This window comes from Choloepus didactylus, chromosome 6 (assembly GCF_015220235.1).
Source record: "Choloepus didactylus isolate mChoDid1 chromosome 6, mChoDid1.pri, whole genome shotgun sequence".
Taxonomy (NCBI): domain Eukaryota; kingdom Metazoa; phylum Chordata; class Mammalia; order Pilosa; family Megalonychidae; genus Choloepus; species Choloepus didactylus.
Genome location: NC_051312.1, coordinates 45307686 through 45333508, shown reverse-complemented (window position 1 = coordinate 45333508; position 25823 = coordinate 45307686). Strand labels below are relative to the sequence as shown.

General features: G+C 39.3%; 1 protein-coding gene across 1 annotated transcript in view; it reads left to right on the top strand.

Annotated features, from left to right (window-relative positions):
• Window positions 1-18326: 18326 nt before the first annotated feature.
• Window positions 18327-25823, top strand: part of CAT (catalase) — a 52245-nt gene continuing 44748 nt past the window's right edge. Inside the window, exon 1 of the mRNA XM_037838917.1 lies at window positions 18327-18479. Coding sequence (XP_037694845.1) covers window positions 18414-18479 — 66 coding nt within the window. The 5' untranslated portion in view covers window positions 18327-18413. The remainder of the gene's footprint in view (window positions 18480-25823) is intronic.

Here is a 25823-nt window from a genome sequence, read left to right as displayed (position 1 = left end):
CTTTCGATTGTTCACAGTACCATTACATAGTTGTACATTCATCACCTAAATCAATCCCTGACACCTTCATTAGCACACACACAAAAATAACAAGAATAATAATTAGAGTGAAAAAGAGCAATTGAAGTAAAAAAGAACACTGGGTACCTTTGTCTGTTTGTTTCCTTCCCCTATTTTTCTACTCATTCATCCATAAACTAGACAAAGTGGAGTGTGGTCCTCATGGCTTTCCCAATCCCATTGTCACCCCTCATAAACTACATTTTTATACAACTGTCTTCGAGATTCATGGGTTCTGGGTTGTAGTTTGATAGTTTCAGGTATCCACCACCAGCTACCCCAATTCTTTAGAACCTAAAAAGGGTTGTCTAAAGTGTGCGTAAGAGTGCCCACCAGAGTGACCTCTCGGCTCCTTTTGGAATCTCTCTGCTACTGAAGCTTATTTCATTTCCTTTCACATCCCCCTTTTGGTCAAGAAGATGTTCTCCGTCCCACGATGCCAGGTCTACATTCCTCCCCAGAAGTCATATTCCACGTTGCCAGGGAGATTCACTCCCCTGGGTGTCTGATCCCACGTAGGGGGGAGGGCAGCGATTTCACCTTTCAAGTTGGCTTACCCAGGGAGAGAGGGCCGCATCTGAGCAACAAAGAGGCATTCGAGAGGAGGCTCTTAGGCACAACCATAGGGAGGCCTAGCCTCTCCTTTGCAGCAACCGTCTTCCCAAGGGTAAAACCTATGGTAGAGGGCTCAACCCAGCAAACCACCAGTCCCCTAAATCTGTGGTCATGTTAGCAACCATCGAGGTGGGGTAGGCGAATATCCCTGCATTCTCCACAGGCTCCTCAAGGGGGTACTACATCTTTTTTTTCCTTGTTTTTCTTTTTTCTTTTTTTTTAACTTTCCCTTCTTTTTTAAATCAACCGTATGAAAAAAAAGTTAAAAAGAAAACAAACATACAATAAAAGAACATTTCAAAGAGACCATAACAAGGGAGTAAGAAAAAGACAAGTAACCTAAGATAACTGCTTAACTTCCAACATGTTCCTACTTTACCCCAAGAAAGTTACCTAATATAGCAACATTTCTGTGAACTTGTTCCTACTATATTCATCAGAAATTAACAGACCATGGTCATTCCTGGGCATCCCCAGAACGTTAAATAGCTTATCTGTTCTTCTTGGATTATTGTTCCCCCTTCCTTAATTGCTCTCTATTGCTAGTTCCCCTACATTCTACATTATAAACCATTTGTTTTACATTTATCAAAGTTCACATTAGTGGTAGCATATAATATTTCTCTTTTTGTGCCTGGCTTATTTCGCTCAGCAATATGTCTTCAAGGTTCATCCATGTTGTCATATGTTTCACGAGATCGTTCCTTCTTACTGCCGTGTAGTATTCCATCGTGTGTATATACCACATTTTATTTATCAACTCATCTGTTGAAGGACATTTGGGTTGTTTCCATCTCTTGGCAATTGTGAATAATGCTGCTATGAACATTGGCGTGCAGATATCTGTTCGTGTCACTGCTTTCCGACCTTCCGGGTATATACCGAGAAGTGCAATGGCTGGATCGAATGGTAACTGTATATCTAGTTTTCTAAGGAACTGCCAGACTGACTTCCAGAGTGGCTGAACCATTCTACAGTCCCACCAACAATGAATAAGAGTTCCCATTTCTCCACATCCCCTCCAACATTTGTAGTTTCCTGTTTGTTTAATGGCAGCCATTCTAATCGGTGTTAGATGGTATCTCATTGTGGTCTTAATTTGCATCTCTCTAATAGCTAGTGAAGCTGAACATTTTTTCATGTGTTTCTTGGCCATTTGTATTTCCTCTTCAGAGAAGTATCTATTCACATCTTTTGCCCATTTTATAATTGGGCTGTCTGAACTATCGGCCTTGAGTTGTAGGATTTCTTTATATATGCAAGATATCAGTCTTTTGTCAGATACATGGTTTCCAAAAATTTTTTCCTATTGAGTTGGCTGCCTCTTTACCTTTTTGAGAAATTCCTTTGAGGTTCAGAAACTTCTAAGCTTGAGGAGTTCCCATTTATCTATTTTTTCTTTTGTTGCTTGTGCTTTGGGTGTAAAGTCTAGGAAGTGGCCGCCTAATACAAGGTCTTGAAGATGTTTTCCTAGATTATCTTCTAGGAATTTTCTGGTACTTTCTTTTATATTGAGATCTTTCGTCCATTTTGAGTTAATTTTTGTGTAGGGGGTGAGGTAGGGGTCCTCTTTCATTCTTTTGGATATGGATATCCAACTCTCCCAGCCCCATTTGTTGAAAAGACCATTATGACTCAGTTCAGTGACTTTGGGGGCCTTATCAAAGATCAGTCGGCCATAGATCTGAGGGTCTATCTCTGAATTCTCAATTCGATTCCATTGATCTATATGTCTATCTTTGTGCCAGTACCATGCTGTTTTGGCAACTGTGGCTTTATAATGAGCTTCAAAGTCAGGGAGTGTAAGTCCTCCCACTTCGTTTTTCTTTTTTAGAGTGTCTTTAGCAATTCAAGGCATCTTCCCTTTCCAAATAAATTTGATGACTAGCTTTTCCAAGTCTGCAAAGTAGGTTGTTGGAATTTTGATTGGGATTGCATTGAATCTGTAGATGAGTTTGGGTAGAATTGACATCTTAATGACATTTAGTCTTCCTATCCATGAACATGGAATAGTTTTCCATCTTTTAAGGTCCCCTTCTATTTCTTTTAGTAGAGTTATGTAGTTTTCTTTGTATAGGTCTTTCACATCTTTGGTTAAGTTGATTCCTAGGTACTTGATTTTTTTTGTTGCTATTGAAAATGGTATCTTTTTCTTGAGTGTCTCTTCAGTTTGTTCATTTCTAGCATATAGAAACATTACTGACTTCTGTGCATTAATCTTGTATCCCGCTACTTTGCTAAATTTGTTTATTAGCTCTAGTAGCTGTATCGTCGATTTCTCAGGGTTTTCTAGATATAAGATCATATCATCTGCAAACAATGACAGTTTTACTTCTTCTTTTCCAATTTGGATGCCTTTTATTTCTTTGTCATGCTGGATTGCCCTGGCTAGCACTTCCAGCACAATGTTGAATAACAGTGGTGACAGCGGGCATCCTTGTCTTGTTCCTGATCTTAGAGCGAAGGCTTTCAGTCTCTCACCATTGAGTACTATGCTGGCTGTGGGTTTTTCATATATGCTCTTTATCATGTTGAGGAAGTTTCCTTCAATTCCTACCTTTTGAAGTGTTTTTATCAAAAACGGATGTTGGATTTTGTCAAATGCTTTTTCAGCATCTATTGAGATGATCAATTGATTTTTCCCTTTTGACTTGTTAATGTGTTGTAATACATTGATTGATTTTCTTATGTTGAACCATCCTTGCATGCCTGGAATGAACCCCACTTGGTCATGGTGTATGATTTTTTTAATGTGTCTTTGGATTCGATTTGCAAGTATTTTGTTGAGGATTTTTGCATTTATATTCATTAGGGAGATTGGCCGGTAGTTTTCCTTTTTTGTAGCATCTTTGCCTGGTTTTGGTATTAGATTGATGTTAGCTTCATAAAATGAGTTAGGTAGTGTTCCATTTTCTTCAATGTTTTGAAAGAGTTTGAGTAAGATTGGTGTCAGTTCTTTCTGGAAAGTTTGGTAGAATTCCCCTGTGAAGCCATCTGGCCCTGGGCATTTATTTGTGGGAAGATTTTTGATGACTGATTGGATCTCTTTGCTTGTGATGGGTTGGTTGAGGTCTTCTATTTCTTCTCTGGTCAGTCTAGGTTGTTCATATGTTTCCAGGAAATTGTCCATTACCTCTGCATTATCCAGTTTGTTGCCATACAGTTGTTCATAGTATCCTCTTATAATTTTTTTAATTTCTTCAGGATCTGCACTTATGTCAGCTTTTTCATTCATTATTTTGTTTATATGGGTCTTCTCTCTTTTTGATTTTGTCAGTCTAGCTAGGGGCTTGTGAATCTTCTCAAAGAACCAACTTTTGGTGATATTTATCCTCTCTATTGTTTTTTTGTTCTCTATGTCATTTATTTCTGCTTTAATCCTTGTTATTTCTTTTCTTCTACTTGGTTTAGGATTGGTTTGCTGTTCATTTTCTAGCTTCTTCAGTTGATCCATTAGTTCTTTGATTTTGGCTCTTTCTTCCTTTTTAATATATGCATTTAGTGCTATAAATTTCCCCCTCAGCACTGCTTTTGCTGCATCCCATAGGTTTTGGTATGTTGTGTTCTCATTTTCATTCGTCTCTATATATTTAGCAATTTCTCTTGCTATTTCTTCATTAACCCACTGATTGTTTAGGAGTGTGTTGTTTAACCTCCAGGTATTTGCGATTTTTCTAAGACTCTGATGGTTATTGACTTCTAATTGTATTCCATTGTGGTCAGAGAATGTGCTTTGAATAATTTCAATCTTTTTAAATTTATTGAGGCTTGTTTTATGTCCCAGCATATGATCTATTCTGGAGAAAGTTCCATGAGCACTAGAAAAGTATGTGTATCCTGGTGATTTGGGATGTAATGTCCTGTATATGTCTGTTAAATCTAATTCATTTATCAGATTGTTTAGGTTTTCAATTTCCTTATTGGTCTTCTGTCTCGTTGATCTATGTATAGGAGAGAGTGATGTGTTGAAGTCTCCCACAATTATTGTGGAAACATCAATTGCTTCCTTTAGTTTTGCCAGTGTTTCTCTCATGTATTTTGTGGCACCTTGATTGGGTGCATAGACATTTACGATTGTTATTTCTTCTTGTTGAATTGCCCCTTTTATTAGTATGTAGTGGCCTTCTTTGTCTCTCAGAACATCCCTGCATTTAAAGTCTATTTTATCTGAGATTAATATTGCTACACCTGCTTTCTTTTGGCTGTAGCTTGCATGAAATATTTTTTTCCATCCTTTCACTTTCAGTTTCTTTGTGTCCCTGTGTCTAAGATGAGTCTGTTGTATGGAACATATTGATGGTTCATTTTTTTTGATCCATTCTGCAAATCTATATCTTTTAATTGGGGAATTTAATCCATTTACATTCAATGTTATAACCGTGAAGGCATTTCTTGAATCAGCCATCTTATCCTTTGGTTTATGTTTGTCATATTTTTCCCCTCTATTAATATCCTTTATTGTACCCATACTGAATCTCTTCATTACTGAGTCTTTCTCCAAGTCTCTCTGTCTTTTCTTTGTTTCTCTGTCTGTAGGGCTCCCTGTAGTATCTCCAGTAGGGCAGGTCTCTTGTTAGCAAATTCTCTCAGCATTTGTTTGTCTGTGAAAAATTTAAGGTCTCCCTCAAATTTGAAGGAGAGCTTTGCTGGATAAAGTATTCTTGGCTGGAAATTTTTCTCACTCAGAATTTTAAATATATCGTGCTACTGCCTTCTCGCCTCCATGGTGGCTGCTGAGTAGTCACTACTTAGTCTTATGCTGTTTCCTTTGTATGTGGTGAATTGCTTTTCTCTTGCTGCTTTCAGAACTTGCTCCTTCTCTTCTGTGTTTGACAGTGTGATCAGAATATGTCTCGGAGTGGGTTTATTTGGATTTATTCTATTTGGAGTTCGCTGAACATTTATGATTTGTGTATTTATGTTGTTTAGAAGATTTGGGAAGTTTTCCCCAACAATTTCTTTGAATACTCTTCCTAGACCTTTACCCTTTTCTTCCCCTTCTGGAACACCAATGAGTCTTATATTCAGACGTTTCATATTATCTATCATATCCCTGAGGTCCATTTCGATTTTTTCAATTTTTTTCCCCATTCTTTCTTTTATGCTTTCATTTTCCATTCTGTCATCTTCTAGGTCACTGATTTGTTGTTCAGCTTCCTCTAGTCTTGTACTATGAGTGTCCAGAATCTTTTTAATTTGGTCAACAGTTTCTTTAATTTCCATAAGATCATCCATTTTTTTATTTAGTCTTGCAATGTCTTCTTTATGCTCTTCTAGGGTCTTCTTGATATCCTTTGTATCCCGTACTATGGTCTCATTGTTCATCTTTAGTTCTTTGAGTAGCTGCTCTAGGTGCTGTGTCTCTTCTGATCTTTTGATTTGGGTGCTTGGGCTTGGGTTATCCATATCGTCTGGTTTTTTCATATGCTTTATAATTTTCTGTTGTTTTTGGCCTCGTGGCATTTGCTGAACTTGATAGGGTTCTTTTAGGATTTGTAGACCAATTGAAGTCCTTATCTCTAATTTATCAGATCTACAGCTTCGTGGAGTACACTTTCTCTAACTAACCGGCAGGTGGTGTCCACGAGCCACCTGTTCTCCACAAGCCAGTTCTCCCCTGCTTAGCCTTTTTGGTGAGTGGGGGAGTGAGTCTTGTGGGGTCCAATTGGTGTACCAAGCTTGCATGTGTAGTTGGTGTTGCCTGCCCTGTATATGGGGCGTGTTTCTGGGTAATCAGGGAGGGGGGGTGGCCCTAACAATCAAATCTCCCTGGTGATCCTAGAGTTTTAAAGCTGCTGCAATAGTATAATCCTTCAGTTCAGTCCTGCCACAGTTTGTCTCTGCCACTGACCCACAAGTCCTTGGTATTGGCGTATGGCTCCTGAGACTTGCAAGTGGGCCCCTCTTCCAGGCTGTGCACCCCGGGTCCTCTGTTGAGGGATGACTGTGCTATGTCACAGGTGAGTGCCGACCCCCAGGGCAGTTCTGGGCTGCTGGGCTGTGTAGGGAGGCTCCCAGTGTGCTGAAATGATGGCTGAATGGGGCTTTGTTAATTCACACTGCTCCACCTTCCCAAGTCAGGGACAGTCAGCTGAGGTTGCAGGGAAGGCTAATGTCCACGCCCAGTTTTGTGGTGTGTGCCTGTTATTTGAAGTACTTCCGTCACACTGGGTTGTCTTGGGCAGCTCTGGGCTATGGGGCTGGCGACGGGCAGGAGTGTTTCCTGTCCACCAGGATGATGGCTGTGAGCGGACACCCCCCTTTTCTTGGGAAGTTGTGGTGTTTAGTGAATTTTCTCAGCCACTGGATTATTGCCTTTTGTCTCAGAGCTCTCTTAGTTCTGCTCTTGACTTGACCTGCCCAAATTGCAAGTCTTTGAAGCTTTCTGTATTGGGCTTCTTAGAGTAATTGTTTTAGAAAAAGAAAAAAGGATTAAAAAAAAAAAAAAAAAAAAAAAAAGGGCCCTCCTCACAGAAGTAATGGGTTATTGAAATGCTAAGAGACAAAGCAACCAGGGCCATTAAGGGAAGGTCCACAGGGCAGAGAGATCAGCTTTTCTTCAGGATTTGCATATGGGCCTCTGCCCTTCCCCTTTCTATGTTCACCAGAACTCCAAAAATCCTCCTCTTTTATTTTGGAGTTTTTCGTGTTGTTTTTTTTCTATGCCTGTCTCCTCTCTTCTGGGCTGGCTGTTCTCAGATTCTCTGGTGTCTGGTCTCAGTCTATCTATGGTTGGAGTTTGGATCAGTAGAATGAGTTTCCAATAAGGGCAGCCACTGCAGTTCTCCCTTCTCCTTCCCGGAGCTGACAGCCCCTCCTCCCACGGGACTGAGCCTGGCAGGGAGGGGTGCGGGTCCCCTGGCCACAAAAACTTACAGATTTCGCTGATCTCAGCAGTTCCACGTTTTCATGAGTGTTGTATGAAGTATGCCCAAAGTCAGATTGCTCTGTGGTGTCCAGTCCACGCAGTTCCTGGCTTTCTACCTACTTTCCTGTAGGAGTAACTAAAACATACAGCTCACCAGTCCGCCATCTTGCCCCGCCTCGTTGTTTGGTCTCCTTTTAACTGGAACAATCTTTCTTGGACTTTCGTGACCTTGATATTCTGAAAAGTACAGGCCAGTCATTTTGTAGAATGTCCTTCAGTTTGGGTTTGGCTGATGTTTAGATTCAGGTTATGCATTTTTGGCAGGAACATCACAGAAGTAATGTGGTATCCTTCTGAATACATCATATGAGGAAGCTCATGGTGATGGTAATATATTGGTTTTTTTAAAGGAGGACTCCTAAATATGGGGAAACTTTTAAATTCTAAAGGAATATATATATTTAAAAATAAACAGGAGTACATAATATAGTTGAGCAAGGGATCATATCATAACCTTTCTCAAATTCTTAAGGCAAATTGCCACCTATTCTGCTTATTTGTAATATGGTTTATCCTGGTTTTAGCTCACCCATTAATTCATTTGTATTTTCATTCACGGAGTCAACGAATATTTATTGAACACATACTAAATGCCAAAAAACTGTTGTAGGTACTAAGGATAAACAGATAAAAAAAATCCTCTATCCTAGTGGGAGGAAACATTTAAAAAGCAAATTAAGTCAGAATTTATGTTAGCAGGTGAGATGGAGAAAAAAGTAAAGCAGGGAAGGCATAACAGGGACTACCAGAGGAGGCTGTAATAATACATAAAGTCAGGCAAGACTTTCCTAAGAAGGTATTGTTGTGAACTACAGGCCCAAAGGCCAGCAATGTGGCTTCTGTACTTTGAACAGGCAGAGGTGAGAAAGGAATTAGGTAAAAGGGCTGTCCCCTTTACAAGTTTGATTAGTGAACCATCTATAATTTGCCCATTAAGTAAGTTGTTGCACATGTCAAAGGTCAGAGAGGAGAAAGGTATTTAGAATATAGGGGTGGGAGGAGTTTGGGAAAGATGCAACCCCAGTGCAAGGTGCCAGAGTACTAAGTAAAATAATGAAAGACAGTTATAGTAAGGGACCAAAAAAAAAAAAACAGAAAAGAAAAAAAAAAGGAGGACCAGGAGGGATAAATGGGGAAATTTTTGAATGATTATTGGCAGAAAGTAAGCTAGACAATAAATGTGTAATAGCTATATTGTATCTTGCATTGTAAGCGTTTATATTTTGAGACAGCAAGTAGACCTTTGTTTTCAGTTTACATGAGGCAATTGTTTTTGGCACTTGGCACAATGAAGAGAAGTTTGCTTCGTGTCACAATGTCTAAGAATTGAATCTATGTCCATATATACCGGAGCAGGAGTTTCAGGATGATTCAGGTCAACGGACTCTCTTGCCTGGTAGGGGCTAAGAGTCTTTTAAAGGACATGGTTTCCCAAGGAATATCAGTCATACTTTCTTGAAAGTTTGATGCTCTGCCTGCCCTTGGATGTCAGGAAGGAGGGGCAACTGAGGATCTTACACTTCTCCCTTCGTCCTTGCTGCTTCTACAAGCTGCTTCTTCTCCAGCACTTGTATTGTCTCCTTTGACCGTCCCTCCATCCCATGTGGCTCTCTAGACCTGCAATTCTCTTGTATCACTGCCTATTCTCTTTCAAAGTCAGCCTGGAATGTTATTTCCCCGTGGTCCTTCTCAATTATGTGGGTGCAAGACATGGATTTCACCACTGGTTCATGTCAATGTGCTTCCCATAAAACTGGGTCTTCAGGTGGACAGGAGGTACAATGCTTTAGTTGCATTCTAAGAATATGGAACACTTGCCCATAAGAATATGGAACACTTTCCCACTTCCTGTATTCCTTCCCACTTTGTTGTAGGCAACATGATACAAAGGTTAAGACGTGACCTCCAGAGCCAGACTGCCTGGTTTGAATCCTGGCTCCATCACTAACTAGCCATGGGACTTTGGGGAGGTTACTTAACTTTTCTGTACTTCAGTGTTCTCTTCTGTAGAGTGAAGATAATAAGAGTTCCTTGTAGAGTTGTTATAAGGATTAAAAGTGTTAGCAGTCCTTTAGAGTAGTGCCTAGGACATACTAGGAGTGATGTAAGTGGTCAAATAAGTAAAATATATTTCAAGAGGATGGTTGTGTGGAATAAGGAGGTTTGGTTTAGGCCAGAAGTTGGCACTTGTTCATCACAATGTGAGTTTGGAGCCTTATGTGCAGTGGCTTAAAGGCCAAAACAATCTCTTAACTACAGCACACCCCGCAGGGGTGGATATAATATGATATGCTAATGCACAGTTTGCTGTATTTTCACAATAGCGGTAGCTTGGGCTGTGGCTCCAGAGCACTGGTCTAAGAAACACTGAAAACTAACACTTCCACTTCCACTTGCCTCATCTCCCTTAATTCTCCCAACAACCCTAAGAGTCAGAGTGGCAGATGCTGCTAATTGACCACCAATACCAGTTCCTCCCTTTCCTCCTTGGTGATAGAATGCCTGAGTTTTGCCAAGCACAGGGTCACCCAGCCCGAGACTCCATTTCCCAGCCTTCTTTACAGCGAGGCATGGCCATGTGACCAAACTCTGGCCACTGGAATGTGAGCAGAAATGAAGCAGGCCACTTTCAGATTGTGCCCATAAAAGGAACGAACACATGCCCCATTTTCTCCTTTGCTTCCCTTTCCCTCTTTCCACTGGCCAGCATGCAGCTGTGATGGTGTGAACTGGGGCCATCACCTGGGACCCAGAGATGAAAGCCTCATATTGAGAACGGCAGAGTCACCTAACTAGTCCTGTCTAGATATCAGATGTTCTGTGGTGAGAAATAAGTGTTTATCTTTTTTAAGGCATTCTATTTTTGGTTCCTTTTATCACAGCAGCTTAGACCATACCTGTTACAGAAGATGTTACTACAGAGTCTCCACTTACAAAAGAGCACTGGAATCTTAGAAATGTTAAGTGAATTGCCCAAGATTGCCCTGTTTATAAGTGGCCATGGCAGAATTCACACCCAAGTGCTCAGACATCAGAGCTGGAGCTTTTGACTGTGTGCCATGCTATCTTGCCTTGTGAAGCATGGCTGGTTTATGATCTGTGTTTATAGGAAAAGAAGGGGAGGAGAGAGGTGCCTATTCCGATCTTCTTAGTTACCATCTTCAGCTATGGCCAATGGTTTCACCCAACATGTACATTTTATAACTAGTCATTTCTTCATGTATCTATGATTGTGTAGTCTCTGTGTCTATTGAATGTGTTGGTTTGTAGTTTTTGTAATTTTTTTTTGATTGTCAGACTGCTAGAACCCATGTCTAGCATATAGATTTAAGCTCCTGATAAAGCAAAGGTGCAATGCTTGGCAGCAGAAACAAGGATGCAATCAAAATGCCCCAAAGATGGCAGCACTGAAAAATAACTTTCAGCCAGGCATATCAATCCCAGTAGCTAAACATGGCTGTTTTACACAGGCCTCGCAGGACACTAGCTGAGAGGAGGGCAAGTAGGTAACAGCAGCAGTCAAAGCCAGTCAGATACAGAGGCCAGCGTAGTTGGGAAAACTTGGAAAAGGCTTAAAAGTCTGGCTGTAAATCTTTGCTTGCTATCTGAGTTCTACTTCAGGTCTCACAGTACCATCATTAATGAAGTCAGACTTTTAAGGAAAAATGGAAGAAATTTCTTCAGATTTCCATGGTAAGAGCGTGGATGGTGCAGCGTTCATTTTTGGCCTCTTTTTTTTAAATGCAATTTTATGGAGATACATTCACTTACCATATAATTCATCCAGAGCATACAATCATATAGTTGTGCATTCATCACCACAATCAATTGTAGAATATTTTTGTTACTCTTCCCCAAAATAAAAATATATGAAAAATAAAAATAAGAAAGGACACCTAAAACATCCCATACCCCTTACTCCCCTCCATTATTTATATATTTTTTGTCTTTATCTTATTACTCATCTGCCCACACACTAGATCCAGGGAGTGTCAGTTACAAGGTTTGCACAATCATATGGTCACACAATAAAAGCTATATAGTTACACAATCATTATCAAGAATCAAGGCTACTGCATTACAATTCAACAGTTTCAGGTATTTCCTTCTAGCTCTTCTAATACACTAGAAACTAAAAAGGAATATCTATGGAATGCATAAGAATCACCTCCAGAATGACCTTGTGACTCTATTTGAAATCTCTTAACCACTGAAACTTTATTTTGTTACATTTTTCCCCTCTTTGGTCAAGAAGACTGTGTCAATCCCATGATGCCAGGGCCAGGCTCATCCCTGGAAGTCATGTCTCATGTTGCCAGGGAGACTTACACCCCCGGGAGACACGTGCCACGAGAGTAGTGAGTCAGTTTGCCGAGTTGGCCACCTCTGAGCAACAAAAGAGGTTCTCTGGGGGGGTGACTCTTAGGCATAGTTATAAACAAGCTTAGCTTCGCCATTGGAGAGATGTTTCATAAGGGCAAGCCTCTAGGTTGAAGAATTGGCTTATTAAATTGGGAGCCCCTATTGCTTAAGAGAATAGCATGAATTCCCAGGTGGGGAAGTTTAATAGTTCCACATTTCCCCCCAGTCCCTCAAGGGGACTTTGCAAATCCATTTTTATTTTCTGCCCAAAATATTCTGAGATGTACTGGGGTATTATATTAGCCTGTACAGAATAACAAGAACTCATTCCTTATTCTACGTTCCATGTAATCACATTATTTAAATAAACTGAACAGGCATGTTAAATTATATAGTGTGCTACAGAAAATATAAATTTTGTACCAAATAAACCTCTTTTCCTTGGGTCTCACACAGAAGTTGGAGTTTTAAAATACAGCCAATATCATCCTTTACCCTGTATTCTGATTTAACTTAGTCCTAACCAAGTCTGTTTCACTCATATCTCTAATTGTAGTCTGATCTCTTTTTAAGTTTCTTTAGCAGTTGCTGTCTGGAGTAAAATTAACTTATAGAACTGCTGAATTCTAACTCTGAGTCTCAGGTGTTACACATATACCCAAATTTCCAGGGAACTACCATATTATACATAAAGAGCTCAGCATTTCAGAATTTAGAGATAGCAGTTAAAGTTCAGGAATAGAGGTGACTGCTGTAAGAGCTAACAATCCAGGGACCTTTACAATGAGCTTTACTGAACATTCTGTACACCTTAATCGTCAGTTGCCCAATCTCTGCCCTGACTAACTCTTCATCCTTCAAGACTCCCTCAGCGATCATTTCTTCGAGGAAGCCTCCCGTGATCCCTCAAGTTCCTGTTAGGTGCCCTTATTGGGTATTCTACAGCGGCTCTCCTTCCCCTCTTACAGCACGCTCCACACAGTTACTTGCCTACAGCTGTCTCCTTCCTGTTGTACCCTCAGAGCCTAGGACACGGAGTGCCTGGGAGGTGTAGTAGGCATCCAATAGATCGTATGAATCTTGTGGGGTGGTGGTGATGGGTGAACATAACATAAGAGGCATTCTCCAAACCGAGGAAGCTAATATTACCCATCTTTAAAATTTTATTTCTAATCCACACTCTCAGAAAACAATTGACAATATGTCAAAAGGGTTTTCAAATGTTCTTATGATTTGAACCTAGAATATAGAAATAGATTCTAAATCAATAAACAGAAATATAGAGAATGGATGTTCACTATACTGTTATTTAGTAGAAAAAAAACATTTTAAACATTCCCTATAAGTGAATGACTAAATAAATTAAGGGACAGTTCTTTGATTGCATATTGTATAGACATGGGGGAAAATCACATTTTGGAAGAATATTTAATGACTTAGGAAAATTTTCACCCTATAATGTTAAGTGAAAAAAGAAAACACAAAATTATGTATTCTATATAGTTCTTTGTAAATCTCTCTCTCACACCCTTATATTCACATGAGAGAAAATATGATTTTTAATTGTATATATTATTTTGTATTTTCCAAGCCTGCTATAGTAAATATACATTATTCTTAAAATTATAAAAAAAAAAAAAAGTTAAGGTAAAAACTAATTCCAGATTTTTGCTTTTGTGTCTCTCACCTTGCCCACAATCACCCAGATCAACAGCATGGCACAAAGAAGGCAAGAGGTGGGTGGAGGAAGAAAAAGCACATGGAGTTTTTTCTTGGTCTGGTTCCCAGACACCAAGGGACACTAGATTGCCTCCTGCTGATGTAATCTTCCTACTAAAGCAGGAGTAAGATATGGTCAATCAAAACAGGCAGAGCAGAGGGTACATGCCACCACCACTACCATACATAGAATCGGTCACTTTTTAATGCAAATCCCACTTGCTCCCCTTGCCTGCTCCGGCCTGGACCACTGTGGTGGGAAGCACAGAGCTGTGGTGGTGCTCACTGCCCTTCCTTCAAGGCCAACTGCTGATTCTCCATTACAACACACCTTTTTTCTTTTACAACTCACAAGGCCATTGTGAAGGGAATGAAATTGAAATATGTGGAGCAGAAGTAAATAATTCTCTGATAATTATCTTGAGTTCTATTATTTCTTGTCATCCAACAAAAGACATACAGTTCATTTTCTCCATTCTTGTCTTCCAAATACTGATGAAAGAAAATTCGTCTATAAAGATTCCTAGTTGAGTGTCCGCCTTTCTCTCTTAAACACTTATTCTATGGTCTACTTTGAGAGCTTGGTTTTAGATTTGGTGACATCAGGATTAATGACATTATGGTTCGTGCCAGTACATCTTATTTTATGAGTTCTGAACAGAGTACAGCATTTTCTAAGTAACAATTTTATTCAATACCAACAAAAGTACTCATGTGTCTACATGAATTAAATATCAATATCTGGTACCCAATTTGTTTCCCGGGTCAATCACTTGGAATTCCCTTTAGAAGTCAAACAGATTTGGCTTCAAGTATTTTTAAACTAGGGCTGACTTGTAAAAGTGTTTTCACTTAAACTATAATTAAATTGTAGTTTTAAAGCCAATGCATAGACTTCTAGTTATATAGCCAATATAAATTCATTGTCATTCTCGTAAGCGCACACATTGTTTTAACATACAAGATACAAGATCTAAAGCAATTCTTGTTTCTCCAGTTTTCTTTCACCTAAAACAATTCCTTAGAAAGTCAAACAAACAGTAACAGAAACATAGGAAAAACCATAGAACAAAGGTTAACACAGGAATCCAGAAATGTTTATTTTATCGAAAAAATTAGTTTGATTCTTTCAACATTCATTTATTCAACAAACCATGGTCTCTGGAGATGAATGAGTAGGGCTATAATCCTGACTCTGTCTCTTAACAATGGTGGAACTTTGGTCAAGTTATTTAACCTCTTCTGTTTTTCAGTTTCCCATCTGTATTATAGGGTTCATAATAGTACCTAACTCAAAGGGTTGTTGGGAAGATTAAGTAAATACAAACAAAGAGCTTAGAACAGTCCCTGGTACATAGTTAAGTGTTAAGTGTTAGGTGTGGAAAAACACAACAGTGGACAAATCAAACATGTCCCTGCCCTCACAGAGCTGACAGTCTTGTGGCAGTATGGATGGGGTGGGTAGGGAAAGACATAAAAAAAAATCATATGATTAACAGCATCTGAACAGTTACGTATGTATAATGAAGAAAAAAGAGGTGCAAAAGTTAAACTTCTATGATTAGATTCTTATCATATTTTTTTGTAAAATCAAGGACGTCTGAAAGTTCCATTGTCATATACCCACCCATTATATCTAGTGGAACTGGACATCCGAAATTCTGTAATTGTGTATGCACCCATTAAATGCAGAAATCATTCAATCCATTTGATTGACTAACCAGTGACTTACTAAATATTTTACTAAATATTACAAATATTACTAAATACTTCTCAACATGGCTTCTTAAAGGCACAGAGTTTTTCAAAATTCTTAATCATCTGGTGCTAAAAGTTGGGGAAGCATATTTCAGCAGTTTTTAAAGAAGTCCATTTGGCATAATATGCCTGAGTTGGATGCCTAGTAGTCATATTTCTAGTCACATGCCTACTCCTCTACATTAAGTAGTTTTAAAATAAATACCCTTCTGTACTGAGATAAGGTTTCAGGAGTTTTATATTAAATAATTAGTATATTAGCCTACTAAGGGAAGATAATCTGTGAATAAGTTAAGGAAAAGAGTGAAGAGAGAAAATGAAGTTTAGGATAAAAATATATTAGAGAAAGAAGCTTCTTTAAAGGATTCAGGGTTTCATGGGGTTCATTGAAAAAGGATGTCAGGGGGCTCTTTGGAAGGGTAGGAAGGGATGTAGATTAAAGGGAGGTGACACTGAGAGAGGAGACAATCATGTGGGTTGAGAAGAGTGGCAGGTAGGAGGTGTTGGTTAGATATAATGACAGTCACAATATTAAACAACTGTAGTACTTTTTATGTGCCAGGCAGTGTGTAAAATCACGTATATCCCAGTTAGTACTCAGGACACCCTTTGAGTAGGTACTGTTATTACCTCAATTTTATGTAAGAAGAAACTGAGGCACAGATAGGCTAAGAATTTGCCCAAGGTCACACAGCTAGGAAGTGGTGAAGTCTAAAGAGGAGCATAATCACCTTGTTCTACACTCTCCTAAGATAAAATAACATAGAGATAGAAAGGTGAGAGAATTATGTTCTTATTTCTAGAAAATAAAGGAAAGAGAAGAATTAGAGCCCAGATATCTGGAGGGATTGCAGTGAGGACAGTGGGAGAGGTAGAACAAGCAACAGAGGTGAGGGTTTAGCTTGAGACCAAAGAGAGACTTCCAGAACCATGTATGTACATCCCACAAAGATATTTTGCTACTCATTTAGGTCAAAATGCAAAAAAAACTGCTTCTTTATTACAAGGATATATATATAACCCGATATCCTTGACTCCAACCCATTCTTTTTTTTTTTTTTTTTTTTAATCATCATTTTATTGAGATATATTCACATACCACACAGTCATACAAAACAAATTGTACTTTCGGTTGTTTACAGTACCATTACATAGTTGTACATTCATCACCTAAATCAATCCCTGACACCTTCATTAGCACACACACAAAAATAACAAGAATAATAATTAGAGTGAAAAAGAGCAATTGAAGTAAAAAAGAACACTGGGTACCTTTGTCTGTTTGTTTGCTTCCCCTACTTTTCTACACATCCATCCATAAACTAGTCAAAGTGGAGTTTGGTCCTTATGGCATTCCCAATCCCACTGTCACCCCTCATAAGCTACATTTTTATACAACTGTCTTCGAGATTCATGTGTTCTGGGTTGTAGTTTAATAGTTTCAGGTATCCACCACCAGCTACCCCAATTCTTTAGAACCTAAAAAAGGTTGTCTAAAGTGTGCGTAAGAGTGCCCACCAGAGTGATCTCTCAGCTCGTTTTGGAATCTCTCTGCCACTGAAGCTTATTTTCATTTCCTTTCACATCCCCCTTTTGGTCAAGAAGATGTTCTCCATCCCACGATGCCGGGTCTACATTCCTCCCCGGGAGTCATATTCCACGTTGCCAGGGAGATTCACTTCCCTGGGTGTCTGATCCCACGTAGTCCAACCCATTCTTGAGCCTCCCTTAACCAATCCTGAACACTCTGGCCCTCTGCAAGTCAGTAGCAGGGTGAAGCTCAGGGATAAAGTGAAAGGCAGTGGTAAAGTTTTATTACTTTTTGGTAATAAAACCGCATGGCAGTATCAAGATATCATATGAACAGAAGCAAAAAATCTGTAATAGGTATCTTCTTGGGTTTCTAATAGGTTATTCCTCTTAGAAAGGCAGGATAGCATAGTGGTTTTGCTTCCGGCCCAGGCAAATCAGACGACCAAGGATCTGGGCATTTAGCTGACATTTAAACTTAGGTAAGTTCCTCTACTGCTTAAGATTGAGATTCTTTATCTTTAAAATGGAGACTAACAAAATTTTCATCACAGGGTTTCTGTGAAGACTAAACTATATAGTCTGGCAAAAATACCAGCAGTGTCTAAGCACACAGTCAAAAAAGGGGAGCTGCTACGCCAAAAGGCTGACCTTTCTTCCGATGGATTTTAGGCTACTAAAACCATTAAGACCATGTCAATGTTTCATTTTTCTTTGTGTAGGTGTTTTTTTTTAAAGGCACCTTTTACTGTACGTGTAACCTGTGATGAAAAAGCAACATAAATTTTGAGAGTAAGATAACTGGTTATATTCAACTGCTGAGTCAGTGTTTACATGTATTCCAAATTCCATCAATTCTTCAGTTGCAAACAATACTTACTTTAGGGTATAACAAAGCAATTTTGCATAGACTCCAACCCTGCATTTCTGGCTTGTTAAAAGCTGAAGGCATAATTACCTAATGGAAAGCCCCACCTACAGGGCCTGAGCATTCCCTCTGAGAAACTGGCAAGCCACCAACCACCGCGTCCCAGGGCAGCCTGAAGTATGCTGATAACCAGGGCGAGAGTCAAGACCAAGGACACGGGGACCCGCCCTTGGTTCGGTGGGCCCTGCTGTGGGTGCCGGGCCTGGGAGGGGCGGAGCTCTCCACCAATCTAGAGTCTTCCTTACCGCTTTACTCCGTTCCCCATTCTCTCTCCACGCCCGGGTACCTCCCTTGCCCCTCCCTCCCGAACCTTGGCTCCTCGCTCATCCAATCCCATTCCTCCTAGCACTCGAGCGTCCAATCAGGAGGCCACTTCCGAGAGGGCGGAAAAAGGGGCGGTGCTGATTGGCAAAGCTTGAAGTCTTATGTTTTGGCCGTGAGGCTGTAGTCGCGTTCGCCTACTGAGGGTGGAGACGTGCGAGCTGAGGCAGCCTGCAAGTCCAGTCGGACACCATGACGGACAGCCGGGATCCAGCCAGCGACCAGATGAAGCTCTGGAAGGAGCAGCGGGCCTCGCAGGTGCACCCCGTGCTCTACGCACCCGCTCTTGGGTCAGCGCCGGGAGCCCGGCGTTGGCGACTAACGGCCGGGGCTTCTCCAGCGCGGCGGCGTACTGACGGGCTGTACCTTTGATCGTGGGGGAGGGGGTGGGCTGCTGCCTTTCGGTCCCGATGGACTGTTACATTCGCGGTGAGGAGGGGAGAGGGTTCAGGGGTGTGGGGCACTGGGCCCCACGCTGCTTGCAAACCCTGCAAGAATTGTCGGCAACAGGGCGCGGGTGGTTAGCTCCGGATTTTGCGCTGTTGCCAGCTGGGACGGAGGTCGCTGCCTCAGGGAGGAATTAAGTCGCAGAGGAAAAAGGCAGAGAGCTGCAGTTGCAAGAAAGGGAAGTGGGGGTGGGGGACAGGCGTGGGAAGGAAGTGGGAAGAGGCTTCAGCTTTGACCATGCTAAAATAATAACCACAAGGCTTCGTATTTGTGGGGTGCCAAGGGCGCCGATCGTGTTTTGTTATCTCTGTCTCAGCACCGTGACTGAGACGTAGTACGACTGAATACAAAATAGTTTCACATCCGTTATTTTATTTGCACGTAAAAACATCATGCCTAGCATTTTAGAGCAAGAAGGGACAAAGGGATTAATTTATGCATTTATTCCATATGTATTCTTTGAGTGCCTGCATGTGGCAGGTGCTCTGCTGGGACAAGGTGTACAAAGTTCAAGTACAAAGCCTCAGAGAAGCTCAAAGTCTAGTTGCCCAAACAAGACATAACAAGTGATTACCGTCCAACGTGGTAAGGGCTCCAATACAGGTTATTTGTAAAGTGTAAAGGGAGGACCGACTTGGCTGGAAGGCTTCCCAATCGAGGTGACATCTGAACGAGAGCTTTAAAGATGAGTAGGATTTGCGCCCAGTTGTGGTGGAGGAGGCATCCTGGTGTGTGCCAAGGGGTGCACAGTCTCAAAGGGTATACTTTTTGGGAGATTGGATTAGGCAGGTGGGCATTTTATCTTGTCAGATTGAAATTTGGCCCAGAGGGTCTAAGGGACTTACCCCGTTCACGTGGCTGCTAGTTAATTAGAGGACTACAACCGTGCTTTCTGCCTAGTGTTTTTTCTCAACAGTTTTAATCTCCTGAACTGGGGTATAAATGCTACAGTGCTCATGGACTGCTTTAATGGTTCCCTGTTGGTGAAAACACTGCCATTCTCCTCTAAGGGCCTGGAAAACTTCTCTTCTTGGTCTTGTCCCTTATTGTATGCCACTAAGATAGTGAAATTTTTCATGTGGTTTTTAAAGTGAACCAGAGAGACTTTTAAGAGTCTTGATCAAGCACACAGCTAGCTAGTGGCAGAGCCAAGATTAGAATGCAGCTTCCTTGGGCCAGGGCTCTTTCCATAACCAGTGATTGCTAAATCCTGGTTTACACTGCAGTTTTCATGAATACTCCATGAGTGGAGAAAAATACAGACAATGTAGTGAATTTTTCATGAAGCAAAATTTATTCTCTTTAAAGGACTCCCCTTGATTCTGAGACTAGCTTCCGTCTTCATTGCTTGGGGGAATCGTTAACTGTTGCAAAATCATTAAGACCCTGCTGTTAGTTTACATAGATGTCAGTATGGGAAACAGCTGGCATACAAAGCAGCAGCTGTAATTTGAAGCATCTGCCTTTATGATTTTTCAGGAGACTCATAGTTGAAATCGCTGCTGTTTCCTTTGCTCACAGCTTCTCAATGCACTGCGCACATCCATCCTGATTGGCAAGCACATTTTGGTGTCTTGTTTCTTACCTTAGATTTAGCTGCTGTGAGTGATTACTGCTTATTTCTTTGAGGTGAACCCCTCATTACCTGCCAAAGGAAATTTTGCACACATCACCTATCCTGTATAATTTTCCAATGCCTTATTATGAAAAATTTCAAACATTCAGAAAAGTTGAAAGAATTGTGAATACCCACATATCCATCATCTAGATTCTACAAAGTAACATTTTGCTGTATGTCTTTTATCACGTTATTCTGTCTGTCCATCCCTTCATGCACCATTAATCCATTTTATTTTGGGGGATATTTCAGAGTAAGTTGTAGATATCAGTATACTTCCTCCTTTACATGCTAAGCAAGCATATTATGAACAGAGTACAATGTGTATGTTTTTAAGGTAATATTTATATACAGTGAAATGCACACATTGTAAGTGTACCATTCCATGAGTTTTGATAAATACATCTGTGAATCCCAAACCCTTGTTAAGATATAGAACATTATTACCAGCCTTGAAAGTTCACCAGTGCTGTTTCCCAGTCATTCCCTGCAATCCTGAAACTTCCTCCCAGGCAACCGCTGCTTTTACTTTTTAAAACTGTTGATTGCTTATGTACTTCTTTTCTGTAAGACTTTTATTCATTCAGCAAGAATATTTTTAAGTTTTATTCTTGTTGCTGCATGTATCAGTAGTTTGTTGTTTTTATTGCTGAATAGTATTCTGTTGTGGTATATTCATATGTATGAAGTGGTGCGGGCTGCTTCCACTCACATTTCGTTAGCTGGAAATCTGTCACAGGGTCATGCTGAACTGCAGGAAAGGTTGGGAAATGTAATCTATCTCTGCTGTCCAGAAAGCAGGCTGTGTCACATTTACCAAAATATATGCATAATATTTTAGTTATTTGCATCCTCTTTTTTTGTCAGTCTTGCTAAAGATTTGTTGATTATTTGATCTTTTCAAAGCACAAATGTTTGGTTTTGTTGATACTATTTTTTTTTTTTTAATTATTCTCTGTTTCTTTGTCTCCTCTCTAATCTTTGTTACATTCTTCGTTCTATTTGCTTTGGGCTTAGTTTGCACTTCTTTTTCTAGATTCTCCAATTTTAAGATTAAGTCTCTGATTTGAGATCTTTTTTCCTTTTTAATGTAAGCATTTAAAGCTATAAATTTCCCTTTCAGCACTGCTTTTGCTGCATCCAATAAGTTTTGGTATGTTGTGTTTTCATTTTAATTTGTCTCAAGGTATTTCCTAATTTCCCTTGTGATTTCTTCTTTAACCAACTTGTTGTTTAAGAGTGTTTTTAAATATCTACGTATTTGAGAATTTTCCAGTTCTGTCTTTGCTGTTGATGTCTAGCTTCATTCCATTGTATTTGGAAAAGATAAATTGTATGATTTCAGTATTTTTGAATTTATTGAGAATTGTGTTGTGACCTAACATACAGTCATCTGGAGAATGATCCATCTGTACTAGAGAAGAATGTTTATTCTGCTGCTGTTAAGTTGTTAGGTCTAGTTGGTTTATATTATTGTTCAACTCTTCTATTTTCTTATTGATCTTCTGTCTACATGTCACATCCATTATTGAAAATGGCATATTGAAGTCTTCTGCTATTAACCTAAGAACCATTTCTTTTGCCTTTCAAATCTGTCAGTTTATTTGCTTAATATATTTTGGAGCTCTGCCATTAGGTACATATATATTTATAATAGTTATATCTTGTTGATTGGACCCATTTATCAGTATATAATGACTTTCTTTGTTCCTTGTAACAATTTTTTATTTAAAGTCTACTTTGTCTGATATTAGTATAGCTACCCCAGCTCTGTTTTGGTTACTATTTGTATGGTATATTTTTTTCCCTCCTTTAACTTTCTGCTTCCTTGCATCTTTGAATTTAAGGTGCATTTCATAAATGGCATATAGTTGGGTCTTTTTTTTTTTAATCAATTCTGCTAATCTTGACCTTTTGAATGGAGAGTTTAAAATCCATTTACATTTAAAGTTACTACTGATAATGCAGGACTTTCTTCTGCCATTTTGCTATTTGGTCTTTGTAAGTCTTAACCTTTTTTGTCCATCAATTCTTCTGTTAATGCCTACTTTCATACTTAGTTGATTTTTTGTATTGTACCATTTTGAGTCCCTTATCATTCTTTCTCTCTATATATTTCATACATTCTCTTTGTGGTTACCATGTAGCTTAAATTTAACATCCTAAATCTATAACAATCACATTTGATTTTATACCAACTTAACTTCAATAGCATACACATACACTGTTCCTGTACTCCTCTGTTCCCCTTCCTTTTTGTTGTACTTGCTAAAAATTAGGTTTTTATATATTGTATGTCCAAAACCAAAGCTATGGCATTACTTTTTTTCTTTAGCACTTTAGAACCTGTAAGAAGTAAAAAGTAGTGTTACATACCAAAAATACAATACAGTGGTACTAGCATTTATGATTACACACAAGGTTACCTTTCCCAGTAGTGTTATTTCTTTATGCCACTTTGATCCATTGTCTAGTGTCCTTTTCTTTCAGTGTGAAGAACTATCTTTAGCATTGCTTGTAGGGTAGGTCTAGTAGTGACAAACTCCCTCAGGTTTTGTTTATCTGGGAATGCCTTTATTTCTCCCTCATTTTTTGAAAGATAGTCTGACTGGGTATAAAATTCTTTGTTGGCAGTTGTTTTCTTTCAGCACTTTAAATATTTCATCCTACTGCCTTCTTGTTTCCATGGTTTCTGATGAGAAATCTGCATTTAACATAACACATTCCTTTTTTCTTGAAGCTTCAGAACTCCCTCTTTGTCCTTGGCATTCAGGAGTTTCACTGTACATGTCTGGGTGTGGTTCTCTCTGAGTTTATTCTGTTTGGGGTTTGGTGGACTTCTTGAATGTGCATATTCATGTCTTTTTTCACATTTGGGAACTTTTCTGCCATTATGTCTTTGACCATTCCTTCTACCCCTTTCTCCCTTTCTTCTCCTTCTGGACTCCCATAATGCTTATATTGGTTATCTTGATGTATCGCAGGGGTCTCTTTGGCTCTGTTCATTTTTCTCATTATTTTTCTATCTGTTCAACTGAGTCTTTTCAGTTGTCTTGTTTTTAGGTCTGCTGATTCTTGCTTATACCAGATCCATTTGTGGTGTCATAGCTTGCTAGGGAGTTTTTCATTTCAGTTATTTTGGTCTTTAACTCCAGTATTTCTCTTTCATTCATTTTTGAATTTTTTTGTCTGTTTGTTGAGATTCTTAATATTATTCATTCATTGTTTTTCTGATATCCTTTACTCTTTCTCTTTGTTTTTCTTTATCTCCTGTGACATATTGCAGATCATTTTTTTAGTCTTTGTTTGGTATATTCAAAGTATGGTATTCTTCATTGATGGTTTTTGGATTTTTATCTTGTTCCTGTGGATGGGTCATCAGTTCCTGTTTCTTTGTTATTTTATGATCTTTTTTTGAACACTGTACATTTTAATATTTAAGGTGTTACCTCTGGGATTTAGTTCTTAAGCTGTCTGTTGCTTTAGTTTGTATCCAGATGGTGATATGATTGAGATTTCCTTGAGTGCCAGGAACTAATAAAACAAACAAACCATTGCCAAAATACCTTTCGCATTCTTTGAAAATTGGCTCTGTGTTGGCTGGTACTCTCCTCTCATCTTATTGACCAGAGATTCATCCTCTGGTCAATAAGATGAGCCCAAGGAGAATGTAAAGTGAAGGGTCCTCTTCTTTTCTGACCATGCATCTTGTCCTGGCCTTGCTTGTTCTTGCTCATGAGCCTTAGGAATTCCCTCATTTACAGAATTTGAGCACCCCTTCTACTCCCTATGAAAGGGACTATCTCGGTTTCTGAGTGCTCTATTGTATGACTTATAGCAGGTAATCTTTTTTTTAATGCAATTTTATTGAAATATATTCACACACAATATAATCCATCCAAAGAATACAGTCAGTGGCTCACAGTATAATCATATAGTTGTGCATTCATCACCATAGTCAATTTTAGAAGATTTTCATTACTCAAAAAAAAAATTTAAATTAAATAAAAAAGAACACCCAAAACATCCTGTACCCCTTACACCCCCCCATTAATTATTTCCCTTTTTGTCTTTATTTTATTACTCATCTGCCCATACACTGGATAAAGGGAGTGTCAGTCACAAGGTTTTCACAATCATTCACCCCATAAAAGCCATATGTCATCATCAAGAATACAGTCATCATCAAGAATCAAGGCTACTGGATTGCATTTCAACAGTTTCAGGTAATTTCCTTCTAGGTAGTCTAATAAGTTTGAAACTAAAAAGGAATACCTATACAATGCATAAGAATAACCTCCAGAATGACCTCTCGACTCTGAAATCTCTTAGCCACTGAAACTTTATTTTGTTACATTTCTTTTTCCCGTTTTGGTCAAGACAGCATTCTCAATCCCATGATGCCAGGACCAGACTCATCTCTGGGAGACATGTCCCACATTGCCAGGGAGACTTACACCCCTGGGAATCATGTCCCATGTATGGGAAAGGTAGTGAGTTTATTTGCAGATTTGGCTTAGAGAGGCCACATCTGAGCAACAAAAGAGATTCTCTGGGGGTGATTCTTAGGCATACTTGTAAGTAGGCTTAGCTTCTCCCTTGCAGGAATAAGTTTCATAAGGGCAAGCCCCAAGATTGAGGGCTTGGCTTATTAAATTAGGAGTCCCTAATGCTTGAGAGAGTATCGGGAGTTTCCCAGATGGGGAATTTTAATATTTCTGCATTTTTCCCTAATCCCTTAAAGGGACTTTGCAAATACTTTTTATTTTGTGCCCCAAATACTCTGGAATATATCATGGTATTACGTTAACCTGTACAGAATAACAGGATCTCATTCCCTATTCTAGATTCCATGTAATTACGTTGTTTAAATAAACTGATCAGACAGGTTAAATTAGATAGTATGCTGCAGAAAATATAAATTTTGTACCAAATAAGCATCTCTTCCTTTGGTATCACACAGAAGTTGGAGTTTTAAAATACAATCAATATTATCCTTTACCCTATGTTATGATTTACCTTAGTCCTAACCAAGTCTGTTTCATTCATTCTCTATTTGAAGTCTGATCTCTTTTTCAGCTTCTTTAGCAGTTGCTGTATGGCATAATGCTGCCTTTTAGAGCCACAGAACTCTGTCTTTGGGTCTCAAGTGTCACACAGATACCCAGTGGTCCAGGGAACTACCAGGCTTTACCCAAAGAGCTCAGCATTTCAGAATTTAGAAATAACAGTTAAAACTCAGGACTAGATGTGACAGCTATAAGAGCTTACAATCTGAGAACCTTTATAATGAGCCTTATTGAACGTTCTGTACTTGTAAATCATCAATTGCCCAATCTCTGCCCACATTCTATCATATGATAACCTATGCTCTCAAGTTCAATTCTCAGTGTTTACTCATTATGGTTAGTTTATATTAGTGAGACCACACATTATTTGTATCTTCATTTCTGGCTTATTTCACTCAACATAATATCCTCAAAGTTCATGTATGTCGTTGCATGCGTTAACAACTTCATTCCTTCTTGCAGCTGTTC